Source organism: Arachis ipaensis, chromosome B1, assembly GCF_059453495.1.
Source record: "Arachis ipaensis isolate K30076 ecotype BB chromosome B1, ASM5945349v1, whole genome shotgun sequence".
Taxonomy (NCBI): domain Eukaryota; kingdom Viridiplantae; phylum Streptophyta; class Magnoliopsida; order Fabales; family Fabaceae; genus Arachis; species Arachis ipaensis.
In genome coordinates, this window is record NC_142436.1 from 49,368,953 (window position 1) to 49,396,330 (window position 27,378).

Below are 27,378 nucleotides of genomic sequence, written 5' to 3' on the forward strand. Positions count from 1 at the left end.
CCAACAATTAAGAATCAATTAAATCTTTGACCACATATTTTTTTAGAGGAATATTATGTTAATTTTAATATTTTTGAGACGAAAATAACTTAATTATAAAATTAAAAGTAGTGTAGAAATCTAATTGAAAGGAAAAAATCTATAAGAACCTGATTATATATTTGGTAAAACTGACTAATAGAATAATTAAATTAATACAAATTTGTATCAAGAAATAGAGAATTAGATAGAAAATAAGAGAGAATAGAAGTCTTTAGGATTAGGGCCAAAAAGAGAAAGTAGAATTCTTATTACATCGAGTCTATCTCATAATAACAATAATAATAATAATATTTTTATTTAAATTATATTATTTTGTTAATTTTATTTTCTATAGCAGAGAAAGATAGAAAAAATAGAGAATGGGAGAAAAGAGAGAGAAAGATAAAGATGAAGAATGAGAGTGAGAGTGAGAGTTTGTTAATTTTAGAAGAAAAAAATATTTTAATTGTAAAAAAATATCAAATGACATATTTTGATTTGTCAAATTATTAATATAAAATATAAATTATATATAGAGTAAAAATAGTAGAGAGAAATAGAAAAATAGAAAGAGGTAGATGAGAGAATTTAAGAAGAGAGTTTATTAATATTGAAAAAAAATATTTTCTCTCAATTTTAATAAGAGAGTGTCATGTGACACATTTGATTATTAAATTATATAGTAATGTATGATACATAATATAGGTATATTTCAATTTCAATTTTAATATTTCAATTTTAATTTTAATACAATTAAAGAATATCATGTTGCACATTTTGATTGTCAAATTAGTAATTAGTCATTGATATTGATAATGATATATAAAATAGATAAAGTGGTTGAAAGAATGAGAGAAATAGAGAAAGGAAGAGGGAGGAGAGGAGTCTTTAATTTTGAAGGGAAAGATTTGATTTCAATTTCAATGAAGGAGTGTTATGTGGTACATTTTGGTTGTAAAATATATAAGGAGGGAAGAATTCTTTAATTTTGAAGGGAAAGATTTAATTTCAATTACAATGAGAGAGTAATATGTGACATATTTTTTTTTGTTGTAAAATTAGTAAGAATAGGAGAATTCTTTAATTTAGAGGAAAAAATTTGATTTCAATTATAATGAAAAAATGATATGTAGCACATTTTGGTCGTAAAATTAGAGATATATAATAATATAATAAATATAATAGATATCAAAATTTTTAAAATAAAAAAATTTAAAATTCTATTTTTATTATTTCAAGAAGCAATAAATTCAGCATAAAGCAAGGCCAGACAAAAAGAAAAATACATCTACACAATTAAGCTTTAATATATAAAAATAAAAAACTTTTACGTAAGAGAATATATTAAAATATAATTATATATGTATTTTTTTGGGTTGATTTTAACTTTTATAATCGAAGAAATAATTTTATGACATAAGCCAAATTCTATTTGAATCACAACAAATTTACTTGTGCCAGTAGTAGATGAGACTAAAGAAAACTAAAATAAACTAAACTTTATTTATATTTTAGTATTTATTAAATGTTACTTTTGTAAAATTTTAAAAGCCAGATACTTGCATAATAAAACTTGTATAAAAGTAATTAGAAAAGTATATATACAGTAAGCTTTTGTTTTTTTCCCTGACGTACGTGATATACATCAAGTTAATTAAGATTACAAGAGATAACAACAACAATAGTTAAAAAGATTTTTATTCCATAAAAATGTCAAAATTATTTTTCCATTAAAATATATATTTAAAAGTGTGACTTGTAAAAAATAATATTTTTAAATAAAGATAATATTTTTATAATATATTAAAATTAAATTTTATAATCCATCATTTAATAATAAATTTTTTTTTATATAAAGATAATTATAGGAATATCCACCTTAAAACAAATTGGATTAAGTGTAATTTTGTAACTAGTTTGGATCGAAATTTACTATAATTTTACTAATTACTAATCAAAAACTCAGAAAGGTGTAGTAATTGTAATTTACTTTAGTAATGAGCAGTTTTATTATATGTTATTCTCTAGCTGTAATAATATATTCTTAAATCAAACAATATATTATTCAATTATTGATAAACATGGAAACAAAAAGTTAAAAACAACTAGGTTGGAAGAAAATTTGTCTGTGAATCCATAATTCCATAATTAAGTTATACCAGCGGAATTCGCGGACTTCAAACGCAAGCATTCGCCCGTGAAATAGTGGGTCCCATTATGCGTCACTCTTTGGGTTTGAAATTCGGATCTAGTAATGAGTCATGAGTACACCCCAACTCAACACACCAGATCTTCACATTAACAATTAGTAATTCTAATAACTTGTATCTAACTATATATCTATATCTATATCTATATGTACAATACATCGATGTCTTTGAATGCATAGGTGTAAACAAATGCAAAAGTTTTATCATGATGTGATTGGGAGACAAAAGAGACAACCAGGATGAGACGTACGTTGTGAAAGCTAGTTTATTATCAAAGCAATTGAATTTTAGCTTATGATACGTTAACAATATAATGGTCCTTTACCGCGAGAACATTAAGTATTATGAAATGAGAAATGCTACTACATCAAAATTTATTATTTTTTGTTATTATTTAATAATATTTAATTTTTTTAGTTTAATTTTTTTAGTTTAATAATTTAACAACATAATTTTTTTATATTTTTAAATATTAATAATTAAGTAATAGACAAAAATAATAAATTTTAATAATTTTCTAACATTCCTCTTATAAAAATTAGTTAGTACTTAATGATAGTATTTATCATATATATAATTGTTTATATATTTTATTCAATTATATTAGGTATACACTAAAATCAGCTACTAAGATCAATTACTAATATAAAATATATATTAAAATACAAAATATACATTAAAAATGAGATAAATAACACATATATTCATACAAAAATACATAATAATTAATTTTAATAACTAATTTTAATATACAAATAATATTTTTTATTTTTATTTAATCACTTAATTTTTGAGACAAAAAATTATATCATAGAATTATAATTTAAATTAAACTTTTGGGTTAGTTCATCTACTATCTTATTGGATTTTTGTTCCCAATATATTTTTATATAGTAAGTATTAAAGGTATAATCATACATATGCATCTTTTTATTAGTCTAAATTTTTAGAAGTGATTTTATATTATGGTACCAAAATTTCTATAGTCAAAAAGTCTAAAATTTTATTCTTATTAACTCCAAAAAGAAAAAAAATTAGCATAAGACTAATAAAAAAAAAATCTATACAAATTCACGTAACAAAAAAGGAAAACTTATTAGAAACATAATTAAAGTTTAGAAAGTCAGCACTTTTATTAAAATTTAGTTAACACTTAATCAGCAAAAAAAATGAATAATCTCACATCATTAAATATTATTTCACACTATTAAAACATTAATCATAGCTAATTAATAACTACAAATTACAAAACCTACTAGCATTCTTAATGAATAAATAAATTTGACAAATGAAATATCTCCCGGGCAAAATTTTTATATAATTTTTTTTGTGTTAATTTTTGTGGAGTTACGAGTAGTTGAACTTGTAGTTTTAAATTTGGGACCTCCTATCAACTCTTATCTCGCTCCTATATGTTCTTTCCAAAGACATAGCGTTATACATATTTGCTGTTCTCAAGGTAAATTTAAGAGTATCTCTCTTAATCCTCAAATATAACTATATATGTACGATCGTGACTTGAGGTTGCAGTGAGCTTCTTTATTCTGGGTTGGCATGTCTACGAAAATGGGGGTATTTGTAAAACACCCTAAGACTCAAGTATATAATAATCTAAGAAGAATATATAATAATTAGGGGTATATAATATACTTTGACATATATTAAATTATTTATTTATAGCATTTGGAGAATATAATGAATTTGGAGAGAAATTAGATAGATTTCTATGCGAGATATACACAAAAACTTTTACAGAGATGATTCAAATTATATCTTTTATGAATTAGAGATATTCTTCGCATCCAAATAATTTTGGCATTTAAGTTTATCCAAATAGTTTTAGGTCACACATTTTTCTCACTTTCCTCTTTCCTTACGCTTCTCTTCTTCTTTTTCGCTTCTCCCTCGCGCTTCTTCTTCTTCTTCTTCTTCTTCTTCTTCTTCTTCTTCTTCTTCTTCTTCTTCTTCTTCTCACGCATATTTACGCATGAATCTTCTTCTTCTTTTTCGCCTTTTTCTTTGCGTTCCTCATCCTCCTCATTCTCCTCATTCTTTTTCGCGTTCCTTCTTCTTCACGTATTTTCTCCTTATCGTCATTCTTTTGTTGTTGTTACTCCTGTATTTTTTTTTTGTCTTTTCCTCCTTCTCTCCCTGGTGAAGAAGCAGTAGAAAGTGAGAAAAAAGAGTTTTGAATTGTGCATAATAGAAATGAATCGAACATGTTATTATGGTGAAACAATTGTATAGTACTAAATGAATAGAATATTATCCATTATATAAATTCAAATTCAAACAACTTTCTGCATAATGAACTGAACACGTACTCATGGTGAAACAATTGTATAGTATTGAGTGAACGAAACATAATCCATTATATAATCAAATTTAAATAGCTTTCTGTATAATGAACCGAACATGTACTCATGGTGAAACAATTGTATAGTACTGAGTGAACGAAACATAATCCATTATATAAAATCAAATTCAAACAGCTTTCTACATAATGAATCGAACACGTACTCATAGTGAAACAATTGTATAGTACTGAACGAAACATAATCCATTATATAAAATCAAATTCAAACAGCTTTCTACATAATGAATCGAACACATACTCATGGTGAAAAAATTATATAGTACTGAGTGAACAAAACATAATCCACTATATAAAATCAAATTCAAACAGTTTTTTGCATAATCAATTGAACATGTACTCATGGTGAAACAATTGTATAGTACTGAATGAACGAAATATAATCCATGATATAAAATCAAATTCAAACAGCTTTCTGCATAATGAACCTAACACGTACTCATGGTGAAATAATTGTATAGTACTAAATGAATAAAACATAATCCATTATATAAAATCAAATTCAAAACACCTCTGTTTACAATTTAAAGATCATCAATTCAATTCATATTCAGAACACTTGCGTCCATTCAATTCAATTTAGCAATTTCATTCTATTCAATTCGATTGAAAAAATAATCCATTAACAAAATGTTTGTATTGTTGGTGATGACGATAACAAAAGAGAAGAAGAGAAGATGGGATATGGACGGGTCGGAGATGGAGGGGGTGGGTCATGGAGTGTGTCAGTACGTGTTCTATATATGTATTGATAAACGGTTCACCTTCTAATCCATTCAAGGTGGAAAGGGGCCTTCGGCAAAGTGATCCAATGTCTCCATTTTTGTTTGTACTTGTTGTGGATGCCCTACACAAGATGTTTGGGGAGGCGGTTAAAAAGGGCGCATATCTCCGCTACTAGTTGGTAGAGATCATATTGAGCTGTCGCATCTACAGTTTGCAGATGACACGATTCTGTTCTGCCTTCCAGAGGAAGAGATCGTTAAAAATTATAGGAGGATTCTACGTTGCTTTGGATTGATGTCGGGGTTAAGTATTAACTTTGACAAATCTAACTTGATTCCAATCAACTGTGATGATCGATGGGTACAGCGTATATGCAACATACTGTGCTGTCAGGAAGCCTCTCTCCCAGTTAAATACTTGGGGATCTCGCTAGGAGCTAACCCGAGATTAGTGAAGACTTGAAAGCCAATTATAGACAAAGTGGAGGATAAATTGAGCTTATGGAAAGCCAAGATCCTCAATAAAACCGGTAAGTTAGTGCTCATCAAATCTGTGTTAAATAGTCTCCCTATTTATTATCTGTGTCTATATAAGATGCCAAAGGCTGTTGCAAAAAAATTGATTTCTCTACAGAGACGATTTATGTGGAGCAAGGAAGATGGTAAGAAGAATGGTATGGCCTTGGTCAGGTGGAAGATGGTGCAGGCACCCAAAAAGTTTAGTGGTTTGGGTGTTGGGTATGCCATGGTGCGTAATACAGCCCTTTTATTTAAGTGTGGTGGCGTTTTTCTAAAGAGGAGTGCCCGTTGTGAAAGAAGGTGGTATGCTCTTGTAATAACCTGGACCCAAATGTGATGTTGTCCTCCCAGGTTTTACCTGTTCGGGGAGGCCCTTGGAAGAATATATGCCAGATATAGTTCAAGGATCAGCAAGTAAGACAGAAGATGGTTACTGGACTGTCAATGGAGGTTGGTGATGGAAGTGGGACTCATTTTTGGGAGGATGTCTGGTTGCGTGGTGGTTCTCTGAAAGATCAGTTTTCAAGACTCTTCTCAGTTTCAAACCAAAGAGGATTCGTTATAGGGGACTGTGGGTTTTGGGATGGGGTTTAGTGGATCTGAAACTTCCAATGGAGACGAGAGTTATTCCAGTGGGAGTTGGATTTAATGAACCAGCTACATGATACACTAAGACTGGTCAAACTTGCTAATGGCAGAGAGGGTGGAGTCGTGTGAAAATTTGATAAACAAGAAGTCTTTTCTACTAACTCTTTTGTGCAGGTTTTGCAGGCGGAAATAACTCTGGAGGATATAACAAGCTATAGCTTCACGAGGACAATTTGGAAAGGGCTAGTGCCACCAAGAGTTGAACTATTTGTTTGGTTTGTATTGACTGGAAAAGTCAACACTAAGGAGAGGCTGAGTCGGTTTGGGGTTATCAACCATGAAGATGTTATTTGCGTGTTATGTAACAAAGGTGTTGAAAATTGTCACCATTTGTTTCTTTGTTGTGACTTTTCTCAACAGGTTTGGTGTGCTTGACTATCATTTGTTGGTAGGCAATGGACATGTCCAGGGATGTTGAAGGAGCATTTTCTAAGTTGGACTGAGATATCCAATAGCAAGGAGGTGCGTAAGAATTGGATGGTGTGTTTCTGTGCGATTATTTGGAATATCTGGCTAAAAAGGAATACAATGATTTTTCAGCATAAAGGAAAAGGGGTTGAAGAAGTTACCCATTTGTGATGTACAAACTACAAGGAGTGGCTAGGTGTGGATCATTTTTGTTGTTGATGACAAGCAATACCGAAAATAACAAAGAATAAAGTTTATCGTTCTTTGTGTTGACTAGTTTTTCTTTTCTTTTTATAGTTTTGATGATCTTGTTTATTGTTCTTCGTACGCTCCACTTGTTGTGTTGAGCTAGTTTCTTTAAAAAAAAGAAGAAGAAGAGGAGAAGGAGGAGGAGGAGAAGAAGAAGAATCTGCGTGTAATGACGCTTAGGGGGGTTTGCGGTGCAGTTTGGTTCGGTTTTTTAATGAAAAGTCATCCGATCCAATGTTATATTAATAGTGCGGTTCGGTTTGGTTCGGTTTGTTCGGTTTTTAAATTGTTTTGAAAACCTTTCCTATTCTAATCATCAAATCATATCTAGGGTACTAAAATAATTAACAATTTTGCAAAATCAGTAGATGCAGATGGAACAATGATTAACTTATAAATCACTAACAAATTAATTTCAAAAATTTTGTAAAAATGGTGCACCAATTCCAAACTGAATCAAGAAATAGAACCAAACTAAGTAAAAAATACAACCAAACTAATTCCAAAAATGTTCATGTGGTGCACCAATTCCACAATTTTTTTCTCTTTCACCTAAGTTGTACATATCCGCCTGCAGCACAAGTAAATCCAAGAATTACATAAATGGTTTCAAACAGATTATATGCAACAGAGGTTATGAAAAAGTATAAAATAAATGGTCGGAATCATATAATGGTGAATCTTTTACACCTTCTCATCAATCTTAGGCCATCCTTGTTCAATTTCAGGAGCTTCTCATCAATCATATAATGGTGAACAGCTTCATGAAAGTCAGCTTAGTCTATTACATTCACTGTCAGCAGAAGTAATCATGTTCAAGGCACGGTCAAAACAGGCACAATAATATTAGAAATGATCAATAAATATAGTCTATTAGAGTGATGTTCATAGACATACCAACTGTCGATCGCCTGCTGAACTAATTCATGGTTCCCACATTAGCTATATACCTTAGCTCTTCCAAAGTCTTCCTCTAAACTAAAAAGTTCAAAATCAACCCAAAACCAGAGTTTCCCTAAATCAAAACAGAACAAAAATTTTAAAATTAAAAAACTAAATCAGAATCAACAACTCAACCATAGAATCAAGAACAAGCCAACCACAAATAAATTAAACAATGATCAAGAGCAGAAACACAACAACAAATAAAGAGCAACAAATAATAATAATAATAATATAGCAATAGTACAAAATCAAGAGCAGAAACACAACAACAAATAAATAAAAATAGAACAACAAATAAAATGAACAATGATCAGTGAACTAGCAATCAGAACAATGAAGCAATAACAATGTATCAATAACAAGTAAATCACAGGATTATTATGTTGATGACAATAACTTTTCTTTGTTCTTGTTCACCATAAACAACTACCCTCTGTTGGCTCTCTACCCTTTTTTTATGTTGAACCTTTAAATTCCTTTTCTAGTTAATAGAAGAATCTAACAATGAAGTTAGTTCAGAGACTGAAGAGCAGTATGATAAGTATTTAAATAATTACATACCTAATTCAGAGGCTCGGGCTTCATGTCTCGGTGGTGCTGTGCTGGGTGGCTCGGTGCTGCGGGTGGCCAAAAACGGTGTTGGGGGTGGCGCCGATGTGTGTCGACAACCGCGACTTCGCGAGGGTGGTGCTGGTTGGGGATCGGTGGTGGTGTCCGCGAGGAGGAAAGGTTCGGCGGCACTGTGAAGAAGGCTTCGGTGGCGCTAGGAAGAAGGCTTCTGCAGCGCTGCCAGGTGGTGGAAGGAAGGGCTTCGAGCTCGAGACTGAGAGTACGAGAGTGCGAGACTGAGAGAATAGAGCTAGGTTTACATTGGGGCAATTGGGGATTTGGGGGGGGGGGGATTAGGTCACGCACGTTTTGGGGGTGGGGGATTGGTTTTTTAAGGTTTTTAATATACCGGTTCAGTTCGGTTCGGTTGGAGTTTCATAATCAAAACCCAAAACTGAACCGAACTGCAATAAAAATAGCAAAACATATTTTTTCGGTTTATTCAGTTTTCGATTTTTTGGTTCGGTTGGTCGGTTTAGGTCGGTCCGAATCGGTTTTGAACACCCCTAATGACGCTCTTTTAATGAATGGTTTTTATTGGTGTTAGACCTACTTGGATAAAACTTGGATAAAAAAATACTTGGATGTGTAGCATATATAATATATTTTTAAGAGGGATATTTTTAGATTAGCCAGAAATATAGACCCAAGAATTATAGATGAATATTAGATCATATTATTTACATTATAAAAATCCAATAAAACTCTGGTTAAAGAAAAAGAAAGAAGAAGAAGAAAAAAAATAAAATATATATATAAATATATAAATAAAAGAATAAGAATAATATTATATATTTAAGTTTTTTGATTAATTAAATTTGTCTAATATAATAAAAATTAATTATAACTAGAATTATTTTAAATTTTATTGTTTAATTTTATTAGATTTTATTCATAAAAAAAATTTAGATGTGTAGTATTATTTAAAAAATAAATAATCTCACGATATTATTGCGGGAACAATGCTAACAATTATATTAGCTTGCACTAATCTGAAAACCAGCTTCATTATTTGACATTCCTTTATCTGATGATTCATTAAAAATTAGATATTCGTTAGACAAGTGTAATGGTAACTTGAGATGATCGCATAAATATTTCCAATCTCTGCGTGACAAGGGCAGCCATTAATATTGAGAGCAAATCAAAGTGTTCCACGCGTTTTTTAAATCCTTGGAATATTTTTAACATTTAGCATAGTTAAAGGAAATAATAACACAGCGTGATACGTGCTTTAAAAGTTAATTAATGAGACATTCCCATCTTAAGACCTGATAAGATAAGATTAACAATCCAAATAATAGAGGCGATATATATAGTACAATAGATTATTTTCTAGATTGGGGCAGCTAAAAAATTCAATTAGCTAGAGATATGAATTGATTTGGAACAATATCAAATGTAGAGTGAGTTGGATAATAGCTAGTATTTTGGGATTTGACAACATATAATTAAGATTCGTAATTAAAATTAGTTTACGATTTGTCCAGCATTTTTTAAGATTATATAGTTTCGTAAAATTATTTATCACAGCTTATCTTTTATTGTTTCTTCTTCCATTTCCATGCCTTAAAATCCAAGAGGCATTTTCGGCATAGTTACCTCATCTCCTATAATTGGTTTATAATGTTCACAAATGTTCTTCCACACTACCACATTTTTCCCCTGTTAGTGCATTATTTTCTGATATATATTATAATGTAAGTAGTATTTATGAGCTCATGAAAGCGAAAAATAAGAAACAAAGCAAAACACTATGACTGGAGGCATTGCTTCAATATATCCAATATTTTTGTGTAATTTAATTTCAAAAGGTTACTTTTTTTTATCCAAATAAAATTGAAAATACTCTTAATAATCCAAAGTAATTTTTAACAGTTTATTAGATGTGAAATAATTTTGCTACAAAAAAATCTTTTAAAAATATTAAAAAAAATAAACTTTTCAAAATTCAATAAAATCTAATCCTTATATATTTTGTCAACTATTCTATATATACAAAAAAAATTAGTCATTCATATAAAATATATATTAGAAATAATTATTTATGTACCTCTTTTTATCAGTTTAAATTTTTATAAAAATATTTTTATGACATGATATAAGAATTTTTATGATTTTATGACATAATGAAATATAAAATACATATTGTTAAAATGTTAAAGAAGGTTAGAAATAGAAACTGGATTCAAGAAGTTGAAACATGATGCAGAAAATTGAATTGAACTTTTCTTTATCTAAATGACTATTGTAAATTGTATATCAGTATGTTAAATTGTTCTGCATACTAGAATATGTATTTATACACATAGGTCTAAGGAACTAAGTGGTTACAATCCACAAACTATGTAATATTCTTACTATTAGAAGGTCACACTTTTAGTTACACTACTCTAATAGTTAGAATATTATGCCGACTTCTATACTTAATAATAAAATAGGAGCCTTTAACTCGAATAACGGATAGCTATTTTTTTGAAAAATCAAAAGTTCTTTTTACTTGAAAATAAAAAGGTATATACATATATACAAAAATTCTTATACAAGTAACTTATAAATATTATATACATACAAAATATACAATTCCTATCCCTTTTACACAATTATAATGAAAAAGATAAAGAAAAAACGATGACTAATATATATATAAACAAAACTAACACAACTAAGGACTTAGTAAAAATTTCATTAGCTTCCTCGTCCGTCCTGAAAAGAGAAGCCTTTTATAGAGGGTGAGAACATCGTCCTCGTAAATTCTTAATAGAGGGTTTAAAAATTGTCATAAGAGGATGCGTATAAAAAGAAGAATGAATTTTAAAAATAGAGATTTTCGTTCGTCTTATGAATCTTTTTTAAAAACGCGTCATTTACTTATCCAAAATTCAAAGTTCCTTATTAATTATAAAAATTTTTAAAGCTCAAATAATACTCCATGATATAATCAAGTGCGCCCCTCCGACCCAACATATAAACAACTCTCGGCCTCTGGCCCAACATATAACAACCACACTATTATCAAAAGCATCAATTCATTCACCAATATTCAGTCTCAAGACAGAATCAATCACAAGTACAAATATTTATGTTATCTTTGAAAATGGCCTACCTAATCAGTAACTTCAGTAAAAAATTTATACTCCAACTGAGCTTTCCAGTCTATTAGATCCTGTCTTGAGATGAATCTACAGTATACATAAATCTAAATTAATAAAAATAAAAATTGAACTTGTCTATTATAAAATGTATAATATAGATTTCATACAAATTGAAACTTACCTATCAAGACAAAAATTTATATTATCTTTGATGTTTGATCTACCAGAACTAAAATTATACTTTGAATACAATTTGTTGAAGACTACATTAGCTTCTGCTAAGGCTTTAACCTCAAATTAAGAAGGAAATATTCAAACTTCTACAGGTAAAAAAAATAACTTTTATGGGAAGTAAAGTTATGATAGTTTTTACTTTAAATATATCTAAAATTAGGGTCTTTCATACTAACATCATCAAATACAGTAACTATGAACTTGAAAAGTGATATAATTGGAGCAATCCTATGTTTGAGGTTCCTAGAAAGACACAAATAACTTTTAATTGATGTCAGGCCATGCTTAAGCAATAAATCTTTCTTGAGAGAATGATTCAAAATCAGTGCATGTCTCAGGAGCTAACCTTTCAAGAGAAGAATTTAATTTAATTAGCCATCTGGCATACTCTCTTTTAGTACACAGTTGACAAGCTTTAGTAACATCAACAATTATCTACACAAATTGGCAAAATCTACAACATTTATACTTAAAAATAAAGAATTAAGAACAATGATTTAACTAAACACTTAACAACACTGAAAAAATAATAATACATCAAAGAAATGACAGTGTTAAATGAACACATATTAAAACCAAGAGAAATCCACCAAATTCCTATCCTAAAACACCTAAACCAAGTTCGTAAGCTAAAAATACACTTTCAAAGACACATTAATTAGGCATCATCCAAATTGCAGATTTCTTTATCATCTCACATCTTAAATTGAAAAAAAAAAAACTAAACGACAGTTCATCAATTGACGATACATAGCTTCAGTTGCACGAACAAGAATTAGTATTAATAGCAAAAAATTAAATTCGAAACTTAAGAACTAGAACCGCAAGATCTAAAACAATAAAAATGATGAGTAACGCAAATACAAAGATCTAACTTGTAAGAGAATGAAATGAAGGAGTTGTAAGAGAAAGCACATTAGATCGAAACTGCGAACGAGTTGACTCGGCGATACCTGAAGGAGCAGATCGGAGCTGCAAGAAAGATCTGAGTCAAAGAGCGAGTTCGTGAGCCCTAAATAAAAAACCAAAGAAAAAGATAGAAAGCGATAGATATGAGCCTTTCTTTGATCTGAACTCAGCAACGGCAGCAGCAATAGCTACGGCGAGCTTTGGCGGTGAGCTTATACTCTCTCTTCTCTGAGACCTAGTTTTAATTTCTCTGAATCTCTTGTTACTTTAGTTTAGATAAAAAAATATTTTAATAAAAATAATACTAGTCATAATTCTAAAGCTACTAAAAATTTTTTATTAAAAAGGATTTTTATTTTTTTGTATTTATTAATGATAATAATAATAATAATAATAATTATCATTATAATATAATTTTAATAAGAATAATACTGATCATTCTGTGGTCATTAAAATTTTTACTAAAAAAATATTTTCTTGTATTTATTAGTAATAATAATAATGACAATTGTCATTATAATATATAATAATAATAGAAAATATATAACTACCGTAAAAATATAATTTAAATTAAAAATTAGTGGCTATTATATTGCCATTAAAAATTTTATCACTAAAATATATTTTTCGTGTAGTAACGAGTATTTCATGGCATGAGAAAAATTTGATCCTGTGTAATATTTCAAGATTGCAAGTCATTCATAGCAACAGCAATTAAAACATGGAGTAATATTTATAAAGTGAAAATAAATAAGATTATGAATAATTATATTCATTTTTTTTATCCAAGTAAACTGATATGAATAAGGTTGCTAAAAGAAATAGATATACTTCCCCAGTACACATTTTTAGAGGTTGCTAGGTCATTCATTATCTCAAAATAAAGAAAGTAAATACAAATACTAAATTAGAAAACAAATTCTCAAAGAGAAAAAAAAATCTTAAGAAGTTCTTTAAAATATTAAGTTAGAAATCTATTAAAAGTGTTAATACTCAGATGAACAACACTGCCCTTGTGTCCATTTAAACGTAGGGCCAAAAAGAAAAGACTTGTGAGATATAGTTTTACTTGATAGGAACGCTTCCTTGGTTAAAGACCATTTATTGTTCTTATGTACAAAAGTTTTTCCAAGTCTTATTGCAAAATTGATGGTCCACACTATTTGAGGAGATATGATGTTTGACCATTATTTATGGTGTATATCAGTATCATGTTATGTTTTTTGATTTAATTGATCACTGTTAGAATATATTATGATGAATTAGTTTACAAAATTTGTAATCATTAAAAGTCTAGATTCCATTAAAAAAAAAACACACAGGAATTTATCAAAACAATAAATACCTTAAATGCATAAGTTCCAATTTCACCTTCAATCTCTCCTATGAGCTTTTAGCAAATAATTTTAATAAAATTTAATTAATTCTAATGTATTCTAACAACCACAATGTAAAGATATATATATATATATATATATATATATATATATATATATATATATATATATATATATATATATGGTTATAATTTTGCCTGGACAGCTTATTGCACTATTCTTTGATATTTGTTGTTATGAAACTTTGAGTATTTTGTATGTTCAACAAAAGAAGGAAACAAAAAGAGAAAAAAAATCAAAGGCGGATGTCTAACCTCAACAAGGGATGTCAATATTATCATCACTAAGGTAGTGTTTGTTTAGTCTTTCTGTTCATCAAAGACATGGACACAAGAGTATATGTGTGTTGTTTGTTTTGTGAAACACAAAAAAAAGAGACATACGGTTACACACAAGAGTACATAAAATACGTGTATTTTGCGTCTCTTCTAAATCACGAGACACGAATTTTTATCCTGAGACACAAATTAAACTAAAATTTTGGACAAATTTATCCTTAGTATTTTTTAAAAATTTCAGATTTATCCAAACCATTTGGCCCTTCTCTTCTCCTCCGTCAGTGCCTCAACCTCCTTCTTCTTTCCAGATCTTCTTCCTTCCTTCTTTCTTTCTTTCTTTCTTCTTCTTTTTTTTTCTTCTTCTTCTCTCTCTTAGAAGTCAGACCACTGTCTCGCCTCCGGCCTTCCTCAATCTCCTTGCCGCCATTGCTAGCCGCATCCCTCATTTGGAACTCCGCCGACCCAACCTCTCCTCTCACCATTATGTTGTCTCTCTTCTTCCTCTTGCCTCTGCGCTTCTGCATCTTGCCGTGCTTCCTTCCCTCCTTGTTACGGGTCTCACCGCATCGCCCCTCCCTCACTGTTTCAGACTCGCCGTCAATGTGGGTGCTGCAGGTGTCCATTGTTCTATCTATTTCAACTTTACCTCAAAGATTTTTTCTTTTTTAGATAATAATATTTAAACACAGATTTGGTTATTTGAGTTTAGTTTGACTGTTAAATTTTGATATTAAATTTGTTGTAATTTGATTAATGTTAATGTGAGTATCATTATACTACCATTATTTTATTTCTATCTTCTTGTACTTCTTTATTTTTATTTTTAAATTTTTTCAGAATATATATTGTAAATCTTGTTTTGTTATGGGATTATGTAGATGAATGTTCTGATTTTGTAATTAATTTTATTATGTAGATGAATGTTCTGAATTCATTTTTTTTTGCCGTCGATTGCCATTGCTCCTCCATCAAGAACCGCTGCTTCTGCTCCTCCTTCTCTCTCGAAGGGTTTGGGCTACGGGAGTCTAGATCCATCGTCATCCAGATTCGCCGGCGGCTTCAAGTTTTGATGGCACTTCCCTCCACATCCTCTCTCTACCAACGTCGTTCATCCTTTTTAGAAAGAACGTCTCTGATCTTTTCTTCTTCTATTATCCCTTTATTAAAAAAATTATCTGTATATTTTATTTTACAGATATGCAACAAATTAAAATTTTTGTTGATTTTATTAAATTTAATTTAGATTGACATATTGTTGCTTTTGTATTTGGTTGAAGATTATAGTGGTATTGATGTTGATGATAACTCTGAAAGAAGGGATTGGACAAAAATAGTGATAGAGAAGAATGATGGGGATAAAATTGACATTTTAGTAAAATTTTGAGTTGTATATTCTATTGTATCTAAGTTACCAAACAAGATGAAAAATTGAGTGTCTTTTATGTCTATGTACTCATGTGTATTTGTGTCTATGTCTTTATTATTTTAAGACATCAACCAAACGCAACCTAAGCGCGTGGGATCTTTCTAGAGAACGTCTGAATAGGGCTTCGAAGAGTCAGAATAATACATGTTGAAATATGGATGACAGGCAAAGTTTTCTTGAAACATTATTTGAGGACAAGAGTGATTTTACTTAATTTTATCTCATCGTGTAAATTGGAGAAGGCAAATTAGAGCAAAATTAATCAACCTTATTCGTACCAAAATTCAGAAGACACAGGAATAAAATTGATGCAAAAATTAATCGATCAACAACCAGACAAATTAAATTGGGACAATCTAAGAAAAAAGAACAAACCAAAAAGAGGAGAGACGAGCGATCGGCAATACACAATAGGACAGTGCAAGGAGGGAAGGCTGCCGATGATGGCACTAGGACAGATAGTTGGGTAGGACGCTGACGACAATGCAGACGTGCATGGCGGATGGAGAAGACTTGGACGACCCTTTTCACTTTCCTTTCACGCGCGGGAGCTACACAGCGGAGGGAGCAGACGGGTGACGAGAAAAAATGATGACACAGACGTAGCGGCTAGAACTGACGAAGAGAAGAGTCACGGCGGCGGAGTATCTCAAAGATGGTGATTAGCGCCTTTGCTCATCTGGGGTTCGCACGCAAACGTGAAGGATGGCGCCATCACTTTGTTTACCCAAAATTTTAATAAACTCCCCCCTCCACCACAAATAAGTTATTTGCTGCAGTTAGGACTGAAAATCGCCGCTAACCAGATCCACTTGGAACGAAGCCTGACAACACTATGAGAATTGCCGCTATTTTACTAATTCGTGGCAATTCAAATAATTGTCGCTAATTTGCTGTTACAATTTTCTGTGTATCTTGCAATGTAACTTTATATATTGATAAATTTTATTATTTAAAGTAAAAGATTTTGTAAGTTTTTGTAAATTGTCAGAAAATTTTTTTAAATATTTAATAATTTTAAAAAGAGTAATATTAAGAAATTAATTTTGTTCGACCACCATCAACTAATTTTTTTAAATTTTTTATTTATTTTAAAATTTTATACATTAAATCATAAATACCTAATCCTAAATTCTAAATCATAACCTAAACCCTAAAATTGACTTATGTTAAACAACTGAAAGTTAGGTTTCTATACTTTCTCTTTTTAAAAAGCTAGTTTTGTAAATAGTATAATCTTATCATTAAGTTTCAGATAACTCATGCGGCCCTCCTTCAAGGAACACCATCATCATGTTGAATTGTAATTAGCAGGGGATTAGACCATTGTTCTAAGCAAATTGTATCTTCATTCTGAACTCTTGGAACTTGAATAATGCTGTTGTACCTGTTGATTCTGTTGTTTATGAACATTATTATATTATTTTACTAATATATATGCATCAACTTGTACATTTACTTTAAGTAATAATTTTCAATTCAATGGACCTCTTGAATTTGTTTATATTGATGCATGGATCTTAATACCTTAATTAACTATTGTCCCTATGTTGTCTAATTCTGGATTTCAGCTATTATGTCACCTTCAATTAAGTTTAAATAATTTGTTTCTTTATTATATCATTATTAATTTTGGTTTACTCTATATCTCTTGTAGCACATTGCTTGGAAGACCAAAAAAATAAAAAATAAAAAATAAAAAGAGAAAAAAAATTCATACATTAACAAATAAATTACATATAATCATTGTTATTTCTCAATCAAATAAATAACACTAGCTCAACAATAGCTTTGGAGCTATTATTTTAAGTGAAACACACAATGAATTGAATAGATAATAACCATTAGTTAATTATCCATGCACGTACACTCTTACACACGCACAACATAGAATTGAGAAATACAGTGAAAACTCACAAATGTAACAAATTAAATATCATGACCTTTAATTTGATGCATCATTTGCCCTCAAAGCTTTTCATTAGTTGCATTGGAAGCCATGTGGCACTTTCCTTGAGCAAACATTAAGGAGCAAGCTAAGTGAGATGGGAAGGTTGAGATTGATGCCCAAAACATTTGCCCTAAGAGCGGTGCAGAGGCACGCGGCGGCTTCAAGGTCAACGAGGCCGGCGAGGAGGGAGCAGCAAGGGGTAACTGGTGGCTGTCCCAAAGTCACATTCAACAAACCGTTGAGCACATTGGCGCACACGCCTAGTTTGAGCGCATCACGTGAGCATGATCCGCCACTTGAAGGACTAGGGTTAGGGTTAGGGTTAGGATTTGGATTGGAACCGGGACTATTGCATTTGTTTCCACATCCGGAGACAAGTGCAAAGAAGAGAACATTGAGTGTGACGAAAAGAGCAATGGAGGAACTAGCTTTGTTGGAAGCCATCTCAAACTCTAGAATTCGTTATATTAAACTAACAACTCGTAAATTAAGTGCCCTAATTAGCTATTGCTAGTTCTTAATTAAGAGAAAAGTGTGTAAGTTATTATTCAATGGAACGGGTTTTATAGTGGTGGTGGTGGTACCCAATTTGAGTGCACCAAAGTGTAGGGTGATCAGTTGTTTTCTAACTTGTTAAGTATTATTGTGTGAAGGTACAATGATTATTGTTGTTATTTTTAAAAATAAATATAAAACGAGTTTGGGACAAATTAGGGTAATCAAATTGGCCATGTGTGAACATGAGAGTTGTAGCTGGCAGAGTAATCACGTATACATTAAGGTTTTGGCCATTTGTGACTTATTATTGGAAAATAATAAGAGAGGATGTGGGGACTACACATATATGAACTTGTGGGTTAGTAACGTTCTCTAGACCATACTTGTCTGTCTCATTAGTGGAAAATAATATATGTACATAATCAACAAGCAAGTTTAACTTATATTATATAATCATAAATAAAGATACCCGTATCTTATTCTTTATAAATAGGTTTAACTATTCTATTCACCTTTATAATTTTGTTAAATTTATAATTAAGTTTTTATATTTTTTTAATTAAATCTTTAAATTATTTTTATGTTAAAAATATTAATATTAACAGAATATTAATATATAATTAAGTCATTTTTTTTAGAGAAATATTTCTCTAAAAAAATATGTGATAAAAAATTTAATTATATTTTTAATTCTAGATTCTTTTAATTTTTTTAAAAAATATTCAATTAATTTTAATATTTTTTATACTAGAAAAGATCTACTTATAAAATTAAAAGTAATATAGGATCTAATTGAAAAAAAAAAGTATAAAAGTATAAAATTATAAAAATCAAGAGAGTAATTAACCCTTAAGAATATACTTAACCTTTTTATGTGTATTTTGCTAAATGCTAATCAGTACTTTTTAAAGAGTGTTTGTGTTATTTGATTTAAAAAGAAGGGATTGTAGTGTAAAATTTAACCTACTTTATACTCTAAACCTTTCTCCATTTTTTCCTTGTAAAATTAAAGAACAAATAAAATTTAAAAATGCGTTTGAAATAGATATTATAAAAAGTGCTCAAAAAGGAAGTACATGGAGATTATATCTCTAATACTTCTCTGCATATAAAAATCTCTTTTTTTTTTTTTTTATTTGTCTTATGCTGAATTTTTGTTAACATTTTTAATAAGAATCAAATTCTAGACTTTTAATTATAGATGTTCTGTTACCATGTTAAAATAGAGATTAGGTGGCCTAAATCATTTTCAAAAACTAGCCTATAGGATCAAAAATGCTTCACATTTATAAATCTCTAGAGACTTTATTCTTGAGAGATGTAAAATTTATTATACACTGCTTCACGAAAATTATTTCTAAAAATAATTAAAAAAAAATTATATCCTAATAGAAAATATCAATGTTCTGAAAACCGGACCGGACCGGCCGGTTCAACCCGGTTAACCGGAAACCGGTCTCCTAACCGGTCCGGTCCACCTCTAAAACCGCTTTGTAAAAAACCGATCAAACCGGTGGTTAACCGGTGAACCGAGCGAACCGGTCCGGTTTTTATAGGCGCCGGTTTTTCCTTCTGCTAGTAAAACGACGTCGTTTGTAAAAAAAAAAAAAAAAAAAAACAAAGATGAATAACGCGTAACTTGCAGGCTGCCACTCCTAAAATTGAAAATCCAAAGGCAAAATCCCTAAACCCTATTCTCCAAAACATTCGAAGAACATTGCTGAAGATTGAAGAGTGAAGATTGAAGAAACCTCCATTGCCACTCCCAACCATCAGCTCCACTCCCAATCTATTCTCCACTCTCCGAAATTGAAGCAGCTTCTGCACACAACGAATCTTAGGGCGCCATGAAGAACACCCGACGTTCGGCTACGTTCAGGCACCGTCGCCGACGTTCGCGCACTGTCGCCGACGTTCGCGCACCGTCGCGCACCTGGGTTTCTGGGTTTCTCCGTTTGGCTTCTGGGTTTCTGGGTTTCTCCGTTTCTGGCTTCTTGGTTTCTGGGTTTGTGGCTTCTGTTCGTGCTGTGTTGTTTTCTGGCTTTTCTTCGTTCTTCTCTTGAGGTAAGATCTGGGTTTCTAGTATTTGTTCAGTGTATGTATACTGTTTCAATTTTTTTTTGCTTCTGTTCTTCTATTTTTTTTATATGATTAATCAAATGTGGAATGAATTTGTTGTATACTTGTATGTTGGATTTGGGAATAAAATTGATGCATGTTGAAATTGAAAATTATGTTCTGGTCTGTTCTTCAATTTTTATTTTTTTTAATCTTGTCAAGTCTGCTCTGTTTATTCCACATGAATTTGTTGTATACTTGTATGTTGGATTTGGGAATAAAATTGATGCATGTTGAAATTGAAAATTATGTTCTGCTCTGTTCTTCAATTTTTATTTTTTTTTTTAATCTTGTCAAGTCTGTTTATTCCACATGAATTTGTTGTATACTTGTATGTTGGATTTGGGAATAAAATTGATGCATGTTGAAATTGAAAATTATGTTCTGCTCTGTTCTTCAATTTTTATTTTTTTTTTTAATCTTGTCAAGTCTGTTTATTCCACATGAATTTGTTGTATACTTGTATATTGGATTTGGGAATAAAATTGATGCATGTTGAAATTGAAAATTATGTTCTGCTCTGTTCTTCAATTTTTATTTTTTTTTTAATCTTGTCAAGTCTGTTTATTCCACATGAATTTGTTGTATACTTGTATGTTGGATTTGGGAATAAAATTGATGCATGTTGAAATTGAAAATTATGTTCTGCTCTGTTCTTCAATTTTTTTTTTAATCTTGTCAAGTCTGTTTATTCCACATGAATTTGTTGTATACTTGTATGTTGGATTTGGGAATAAAATTGATGCATGTTGAAATTGAAAATTATGTTCTGCTATGTTCTTCAATTTTTTTTTTTTTAATCTTGTCAAGTCTGTTTATTCCACATGAATTTGTTGTATATTTGTATGTTGGATTTGGGAATAAAATTGATGCATGTTGAAATTGAAAATTATGTTCTGCTCTGTTCTTCAATTTTTATTTTTTTTTAATCTTGTCAAGTCTGCTCTGTTTATTTTTTTTATTTTGCGATTCTGCTCTATTGAATGCATATAAAATTATAAATTGTATGAACTATGAACTATGAATTGATATATTTCTAGATTCTGGATTGCTGGCATTCTGAATTTAGATGGAACAGTCACAAAATGATCAACAACAACAACATAATGCTGGACAAGAATCTCAGACAGCTTCCTCTCGAGGAAAATCTGACCCGGCTTGGGAATATTTCACTGTGAAATATGATAAAAATAATAAGGCACAATATACGTGTATTTTTTGTTTGAACACTTATAATGGAGGGGGGATATATAGGATGAAATATCATCTTGTGAAAATTCCTGGACAAATCAAAGTATGTAGCAAAGTAACTGAAGAAGTTGAACTTCAATTCAAAAGGATTCTGATGGAAAACAAGAAAAATAAGATGGAGAAAAGAAAATTTGAGGAGGAGGCTTATGGTGGGGAAGCACATGCACAAGAGGCTGAATCGCCTAACCCTATACAAGCTGCTGTTCCTACAACAACGGGAGACAAAGGAAAGAGAAGAGCTGTAGTAGCTACACAAATTGGAAGTTACTTTAAAGAAAGAACTACTCCAGGATCTCAACCAACTTTGAGAAGTGTTTTGGCTAGCAAAGAAATTGTGCACATGGCTAAGTTGGGACTTGCCAAATGGATTGTTGATGCACGTATTCCTTTCAATGCAATTCAATCACCTTACTTTCAACCTGCATTGGATGGTGTTGCTGCAATTGGACCTGGTTTTAAGGGACCTTCATATGATGAAATGAGAGTTCATTTGCTGGCTGATCTTAAGAGAGAGTGTCAGTTGCTGGTTGAAAAGTATAGGAGCTCATGGAAAAGCACGGGTTGTACACTGATGGCAGATGGGTGGACTGATCAAAGGCAACGAACTTTAATTAACTTTCTAGTTTATTGTCCTGCTGGTATGTCGTTTGTTAAGACTGTTGATGCTTCTGATGTGATAAAAACTGCCAATGCATTGTTTAATTTGTTTGCTGATGTTATTGAGTGGGTTGGGCCTAGTAACATTGTGCATGTGGTCACTGATAATGCTGCTAATTATGTATCTGCTGGAAAATTTATTCATGAAAAATACCCAAATATATTTTGGTCTCCCTGTGCTGCCCATTGTATCAATCTTATATTGAAAGATATTGCAAGTATTCCTCATATATTTAACCTTGCTTCCCGTGCTTCAAAAGTGACTGTGTTTGTCTACAATCATATGATCTTATTGTCTTGGCTTAGAAAAAGAAAAAGTTGGACAGAAATTGTTCGACCAGGAGTCACACGTTTTGCCACTGTTTTCATTACTTTGAAAAGTATATATGATCACAAGGTAGATTTGCAGACATTGATGGTAGACCAATATTTTACTTCTCATAAGTTATCCAAAAGTGCTAATGGAAAGATGGTTAGCTCAATTGTCTTGGATAGTAAGTTTTGGCAAGACTGTTTTACCACTGTGAAAATTGTTGGTCCTCTTATTAAGTTGTTGAGGCTTGTTGATGCTGATGAAAAACCCTCTTTGGGAATCGTGTATGAAGGCATGCAAAGAGCAAAAAAGGCTATCAAGACCATGTTCAAAAATCGGAAAGCTGCTTATACGCCATACACGAGTATCTTGAAAATGAGGTGGGATAAGCATTTGAAGCGTGATCTCCATGCGGCAGCGTACTTTTTAAATCCGGGCATTTTCTACAGTGAGGGTTTTGTTGAGAAGGCAAATGTTTTGAGATCTTTACTTGATTTGCTTGATGTTGAAACACTTTGTGATGACTCAGTTGCTGCAATGCAAGAGATACAGCTGTATCGAGATTGTAAAGAAAGTTTTGGGAGGGAAAGTGCTAAGAGAGCGGCATCAAGACTCGAACCTGGTAAGTTATTTGACTTATTTCATATCCAAGTTCAGTTTAGTTTCAAAGTTTATTATGTTGGGTGATAATTAGTAAACATTAAAAAGTATTTGATTTTTATATCTATATAGGTGAATGGTGGAGGCTACATGGTGGGAGTGCTCCTAATTTGCAAAAAATGGCAGTTCGTCTTCTTCATCAAACCTCTTCTTCATCTGGATGTGAGAGGAACTGGAGCCTTTTTGAACAAATCCATTCAAAGAGGAGGAACCGATTAGAGCATCAAAGGTTAAGTGACATTGTTTATGTCACCTATAACCTACGCCTTCAATCTAGGTTGCATCGAAAGAAGAGGAATTATGACCCAATTGACATTCAAAGCATTGACACAGTAGATTTTTGGGTAATGGCAGATGAGGATGATCCTGAATTTACTAATGGAGATGTTGAAGGCATTGAAAGTTTAATATACACTGATAATGCTATGCCTTCGTATCCTAATGGTGAGTGACATAGCAAACTTTGTTTCCTTCCATAAAGATACATGTCATTAACATTGATTTCTTATTGAGTTTTCTTTCTATTTTATTAGATGGTGGAGACATGGAAGTTGAAGTGGATATGCCTGATGTTGTAATTGAATCCTCAAATACTTCTTTTGGTGATATTTCTGAAGATGCTGGCTTTGGCTTACCTGTTTATGATGGAGACATCGGAACACTTAATGATGATTATGACTTCTGATGAGTAGTGTCTTTGTTTAGTTAAAGTATTGTTTGTTGAACATTGTTTCTTTTGGTTGCAAAACATTGTGTTTGTTACTTTGTCATTTGTCATTTATGTGCGTTTTGAATATTGTCATTTGAAGTTGTTTATGGCCTTTTAATGATAAATTATGTATTGTTCATTTTGTGAAATTGTTAAATTTTGAATCTTATTAGTTTAAAAATTATTGAATTTAACTTTTTAAAATTATGTATTCAATTTTTTATAATTTCGCTCTCTATTTAATTAAACCGGTTCAACCACGGTTGAACCATTGAACCATTAAACCAGTCACTTGACCGGTTCGATGACCGGTCCGGTTCTCGCAACCTTGGAAAATATAAAGGTTTTATTTACTAAATTCAATTTTTTTTTATCTTGGAAGTTGATTGGCTGCTTAGGGTCTGATCGATCTAGCTTAACTCGTCTAGAGTTTAGCAATCTGGTTGAAAAACTAAGAAAAAAATGAATGAATGAATGAATTAGGAGGCCTTAAAGATTTGAAGACAAAGAAGAATGAATTAGGAGGTTTACAAATTTGAAAAATAACATAAGAAAAAGAAGAATGAATTATGAAAAAAAAAAAAGTTCAACCAAGATCATCGTATATCTGAAACGACAAAATAGAATCGTTACAACGATTGTGGAGAGTGGTAGACGTTGCAGATTGTTGGAGAGAGAGAGAGAGAGAGAGAGAGAGAGAGAGAGAGAGAGAGAGAGAATTTCACATATATGCACAATATTTAAATAACTGGTGCAGATTGCTCAAACCCTAGACAATTTGCTTGCAAGTCTAAACCAAAAAAATAGTAAATAAATATTTTTTTTTTTGAAATTCTTGTTAAACAATTATTTTCACGCTTAAAAATGATCATTTAGAGTGTAAATATTTGCAGGCAGTTAAGTGATTCAATAATAATATTAAATTAGATAAATTCTAATATTATATTATAAACTTATTTTTCTTAAATTTAAACTAATAAAATTAAAAAAACCTGTAATAAGTAATTATTTCGATTTCATAAATGGTTTATTATAATAAAATAATGTGCTATAGAAGAACTACGGACTTACTCGGACGCAACTTTTTGCATGTGGAAGAGAAGAGAGGTCCCATGCATGATTTATAAGTGTAAGAAATTAACGATGCCCTGGAACCTCTGCTTCTAGATATGTTATGATAAATAACAATAACAATAAATGTATATAGTTAATTTCCCGTCTTAAAATACGTGTTTAAAACTATAAAAATTAGTTAAAAAAAGAAATAAACAAATTTAGTAATGATTAAAATTATATAAATAAATAAAATGTTTTAATATATAAATAAAAGGATATATGTACTTAATGTTTATTCAATTATCGCAGTTAATTTTTTTCTTTTTAAAAAGTAAGAATGTTGTAGAAAAACTTTTTAATATTAAAAGTAAAAAAATTATTTAAAATATTAAATTTTATTTATAGACATATATTTAATTTTAAATGAAGGAATGAAATTAGAAATTTGTAAGTAAAAAGAATTAATTACATATAATATTGAACAATTTTGTGTCAAATAAATTAAAAAGCTAATTTTAAAAATAAATAAAATAAAATCAATCGGGGCATGTGTGTTTAAACTGCACATTTAATTTTAGTGTAATGCAATATATATGTAGAAAGAAAATCTTTGTGCAATAATGAATAAAGTGAATCATGTATCACACACCATGCTTTTTTGTTTTACAAAAGAAAAAATTATTGAAAAATAAAAGAGATCAGATGTGTGAAATATGATTCACTTTGTTTATTGCACAAAACATTTTCTTTGTATATATACTATATAGTATTTTCCATTGTTAAAAATGTTACTTTTAATTTATAATATCTATCACATTTTTATATAATATTTATTAAGAATCGTTCGGCTTTACCCTCCATACAATATGCAATGTTGATTGAGTATACAATAAAAAAATACAATATAATTATATAAAAGTTTAATTTTTCTGCTGGTCCTATAATTTTACAAAATTTTTAATTAAGTCTCTATATTTTTTTTTTCTTTTAATTGAGTTCTTGTACCAAAATTTTTTTTAATTGGGTCTCTATACTTTTTTTTCTTTTATTTAGGTCCCTGTATCAATTCTTTTTTTTAGTTGGGTCCTTATAAAATTAAACCAATTACTACTAAGAGGGACTTAATTGAAAAAAAATTTTTGGTGCAGGAACCCAATTAAAAAAAATGTATAGAGACCTAATTAAAAATTTCACGAAACTATAGGACCAATAGAGTAATTAAACCTTATATAATAAAGGCGACATGGTATATCAGTTTCTATTTAGTTCTGGGATTTGAGATTTTGGGTGATATGATTTTGTATTTTTTAATTGGTGTATAAATTAACAAAATTATATTTATTATTATGAACCCAAATGAAATAATTTTGTTACAATTTTTTTTTAATCTGCCAACTATACATATACTCAATGTTATTAAAATTCTTAATAAGATCAGAAGTTTCTGTATCCTGAATAAATTATTATTGTATACATTAACCTAAATATATCCTCATACTATCAAAAAGACATATTCCATGGGAAAAAACATGTCTATTTGCTTTGATTAATTGTCATATTAAATAACAACTAAAAGGAATTTTGGTATATAAGGGCACATCTCAAATGCACAAGGTTAATATATTTTAATGGCTATCTAGTAACCATATATGTATGGAATTGAAGCTGTATGGAAATTCATACCATTGAAAAGACAAACTTGTCACAACAAACGTCAACGAAACCAATAATGAATATAACTTCTCCTGAAATTTATATAAATAATAAGAGAAATAAATTTAATTTACCTTTGACCATACATTATAGCAATAGGCAAATAGAGTCGTAGTTTGATCTTTATTCTTCCCCAACTGGTATGTATGTGGCCATGTGGGGTAAATTATTAGTTTTTATTTATTTATTTCATTTTTAGTTTTTGGATGATTGATTCACTCCTACCATAAGAACGAAGTTTTGAGCACCGGATCGCTTCGAAGTGGTTAACTGGAACCACTACTCCACTAGAGGACAACTAACCAATCTGATTTAAAATAAAAATTGATTGTCAGTTAGTTAAAAATTAAAAAGGTAGGTCAAAAAATAACAAACTGGTGGTATTGGTCTTCTTTTTTAATAGTT

General features: G+C 30.3%; 2 protein-coding genes across 2 annotated transcripts; one reads left to right on the top strand and one right to left on the bottom strand.

The window, feature by feature from the left end:
* Window positions 1-17,768: 17,768 nt before the first annotated feature.
* On the bottom strand, window positions 17,769-18,536 carry LOC107643530 (lipid transfer protein EARLI 1). The gene has a single exon (XM_016347209.3). The coding sequence runs from the start codon at window positions 18,440-18,442 to the stop codon at window positions 18,029-18,031; it is 414 nt and encodes a 137-aa protein (XP_016202695.1). The 5' UTR covers window positions 18,443-18,536; the 3' UTR covers window positions 17,769-18,028.
* A 3,147-nt stretch (window positions 18,537-21,683) lies between these two features.
* LOC107606733 (uncharacterized) lies at window positions 21,684-24,180 on the top strand. The gene is made up of 3 exons (XM_088500075.1): window positions 21,684-23,457; window positions 23,568-23,939; window positions 24,029-24,180. Exons 1-3 carry the CDS (start codon window positions 21,684-21,686, stop codon window positions 24,178-24,180), a joined length of 2,298 nt encoding a protein of 765 aa, XP_088356201.1.
* The last annotated feature ends 3,198 nt before the right edge of the window (window positions 24,181-27,378 follow it).

Coding starts and splice junctions, on each gene's coding strand:
- LOC107606733 (XM_088500075.1), top strand. CDS start 21,684: ATGGAACAGTCACAAAATGATCAACAACAACAACATAATGCTGGACAA. Junction 23,458..23,567: donor GGCATCAAGACTCGAACCTG/GTAAGTTATTTG, acceptor ATATCTATATAG/GTGAATGGTGGAGGCTACAT. Junction 23,940..24,028: donor TATGCCTTCGTATCCTAATG/GTGAGTGACATA, acceptor CTATTTTATTAG/ATGGTGGAGACATGGAAGTT.
- LOC107643530 (XM_016347209.3), bottom strand. CDS start 18,442: ATGGCTTCCAACAAAGCTAGTTCCTCCATTGCTCTTTTCGTCACACTC.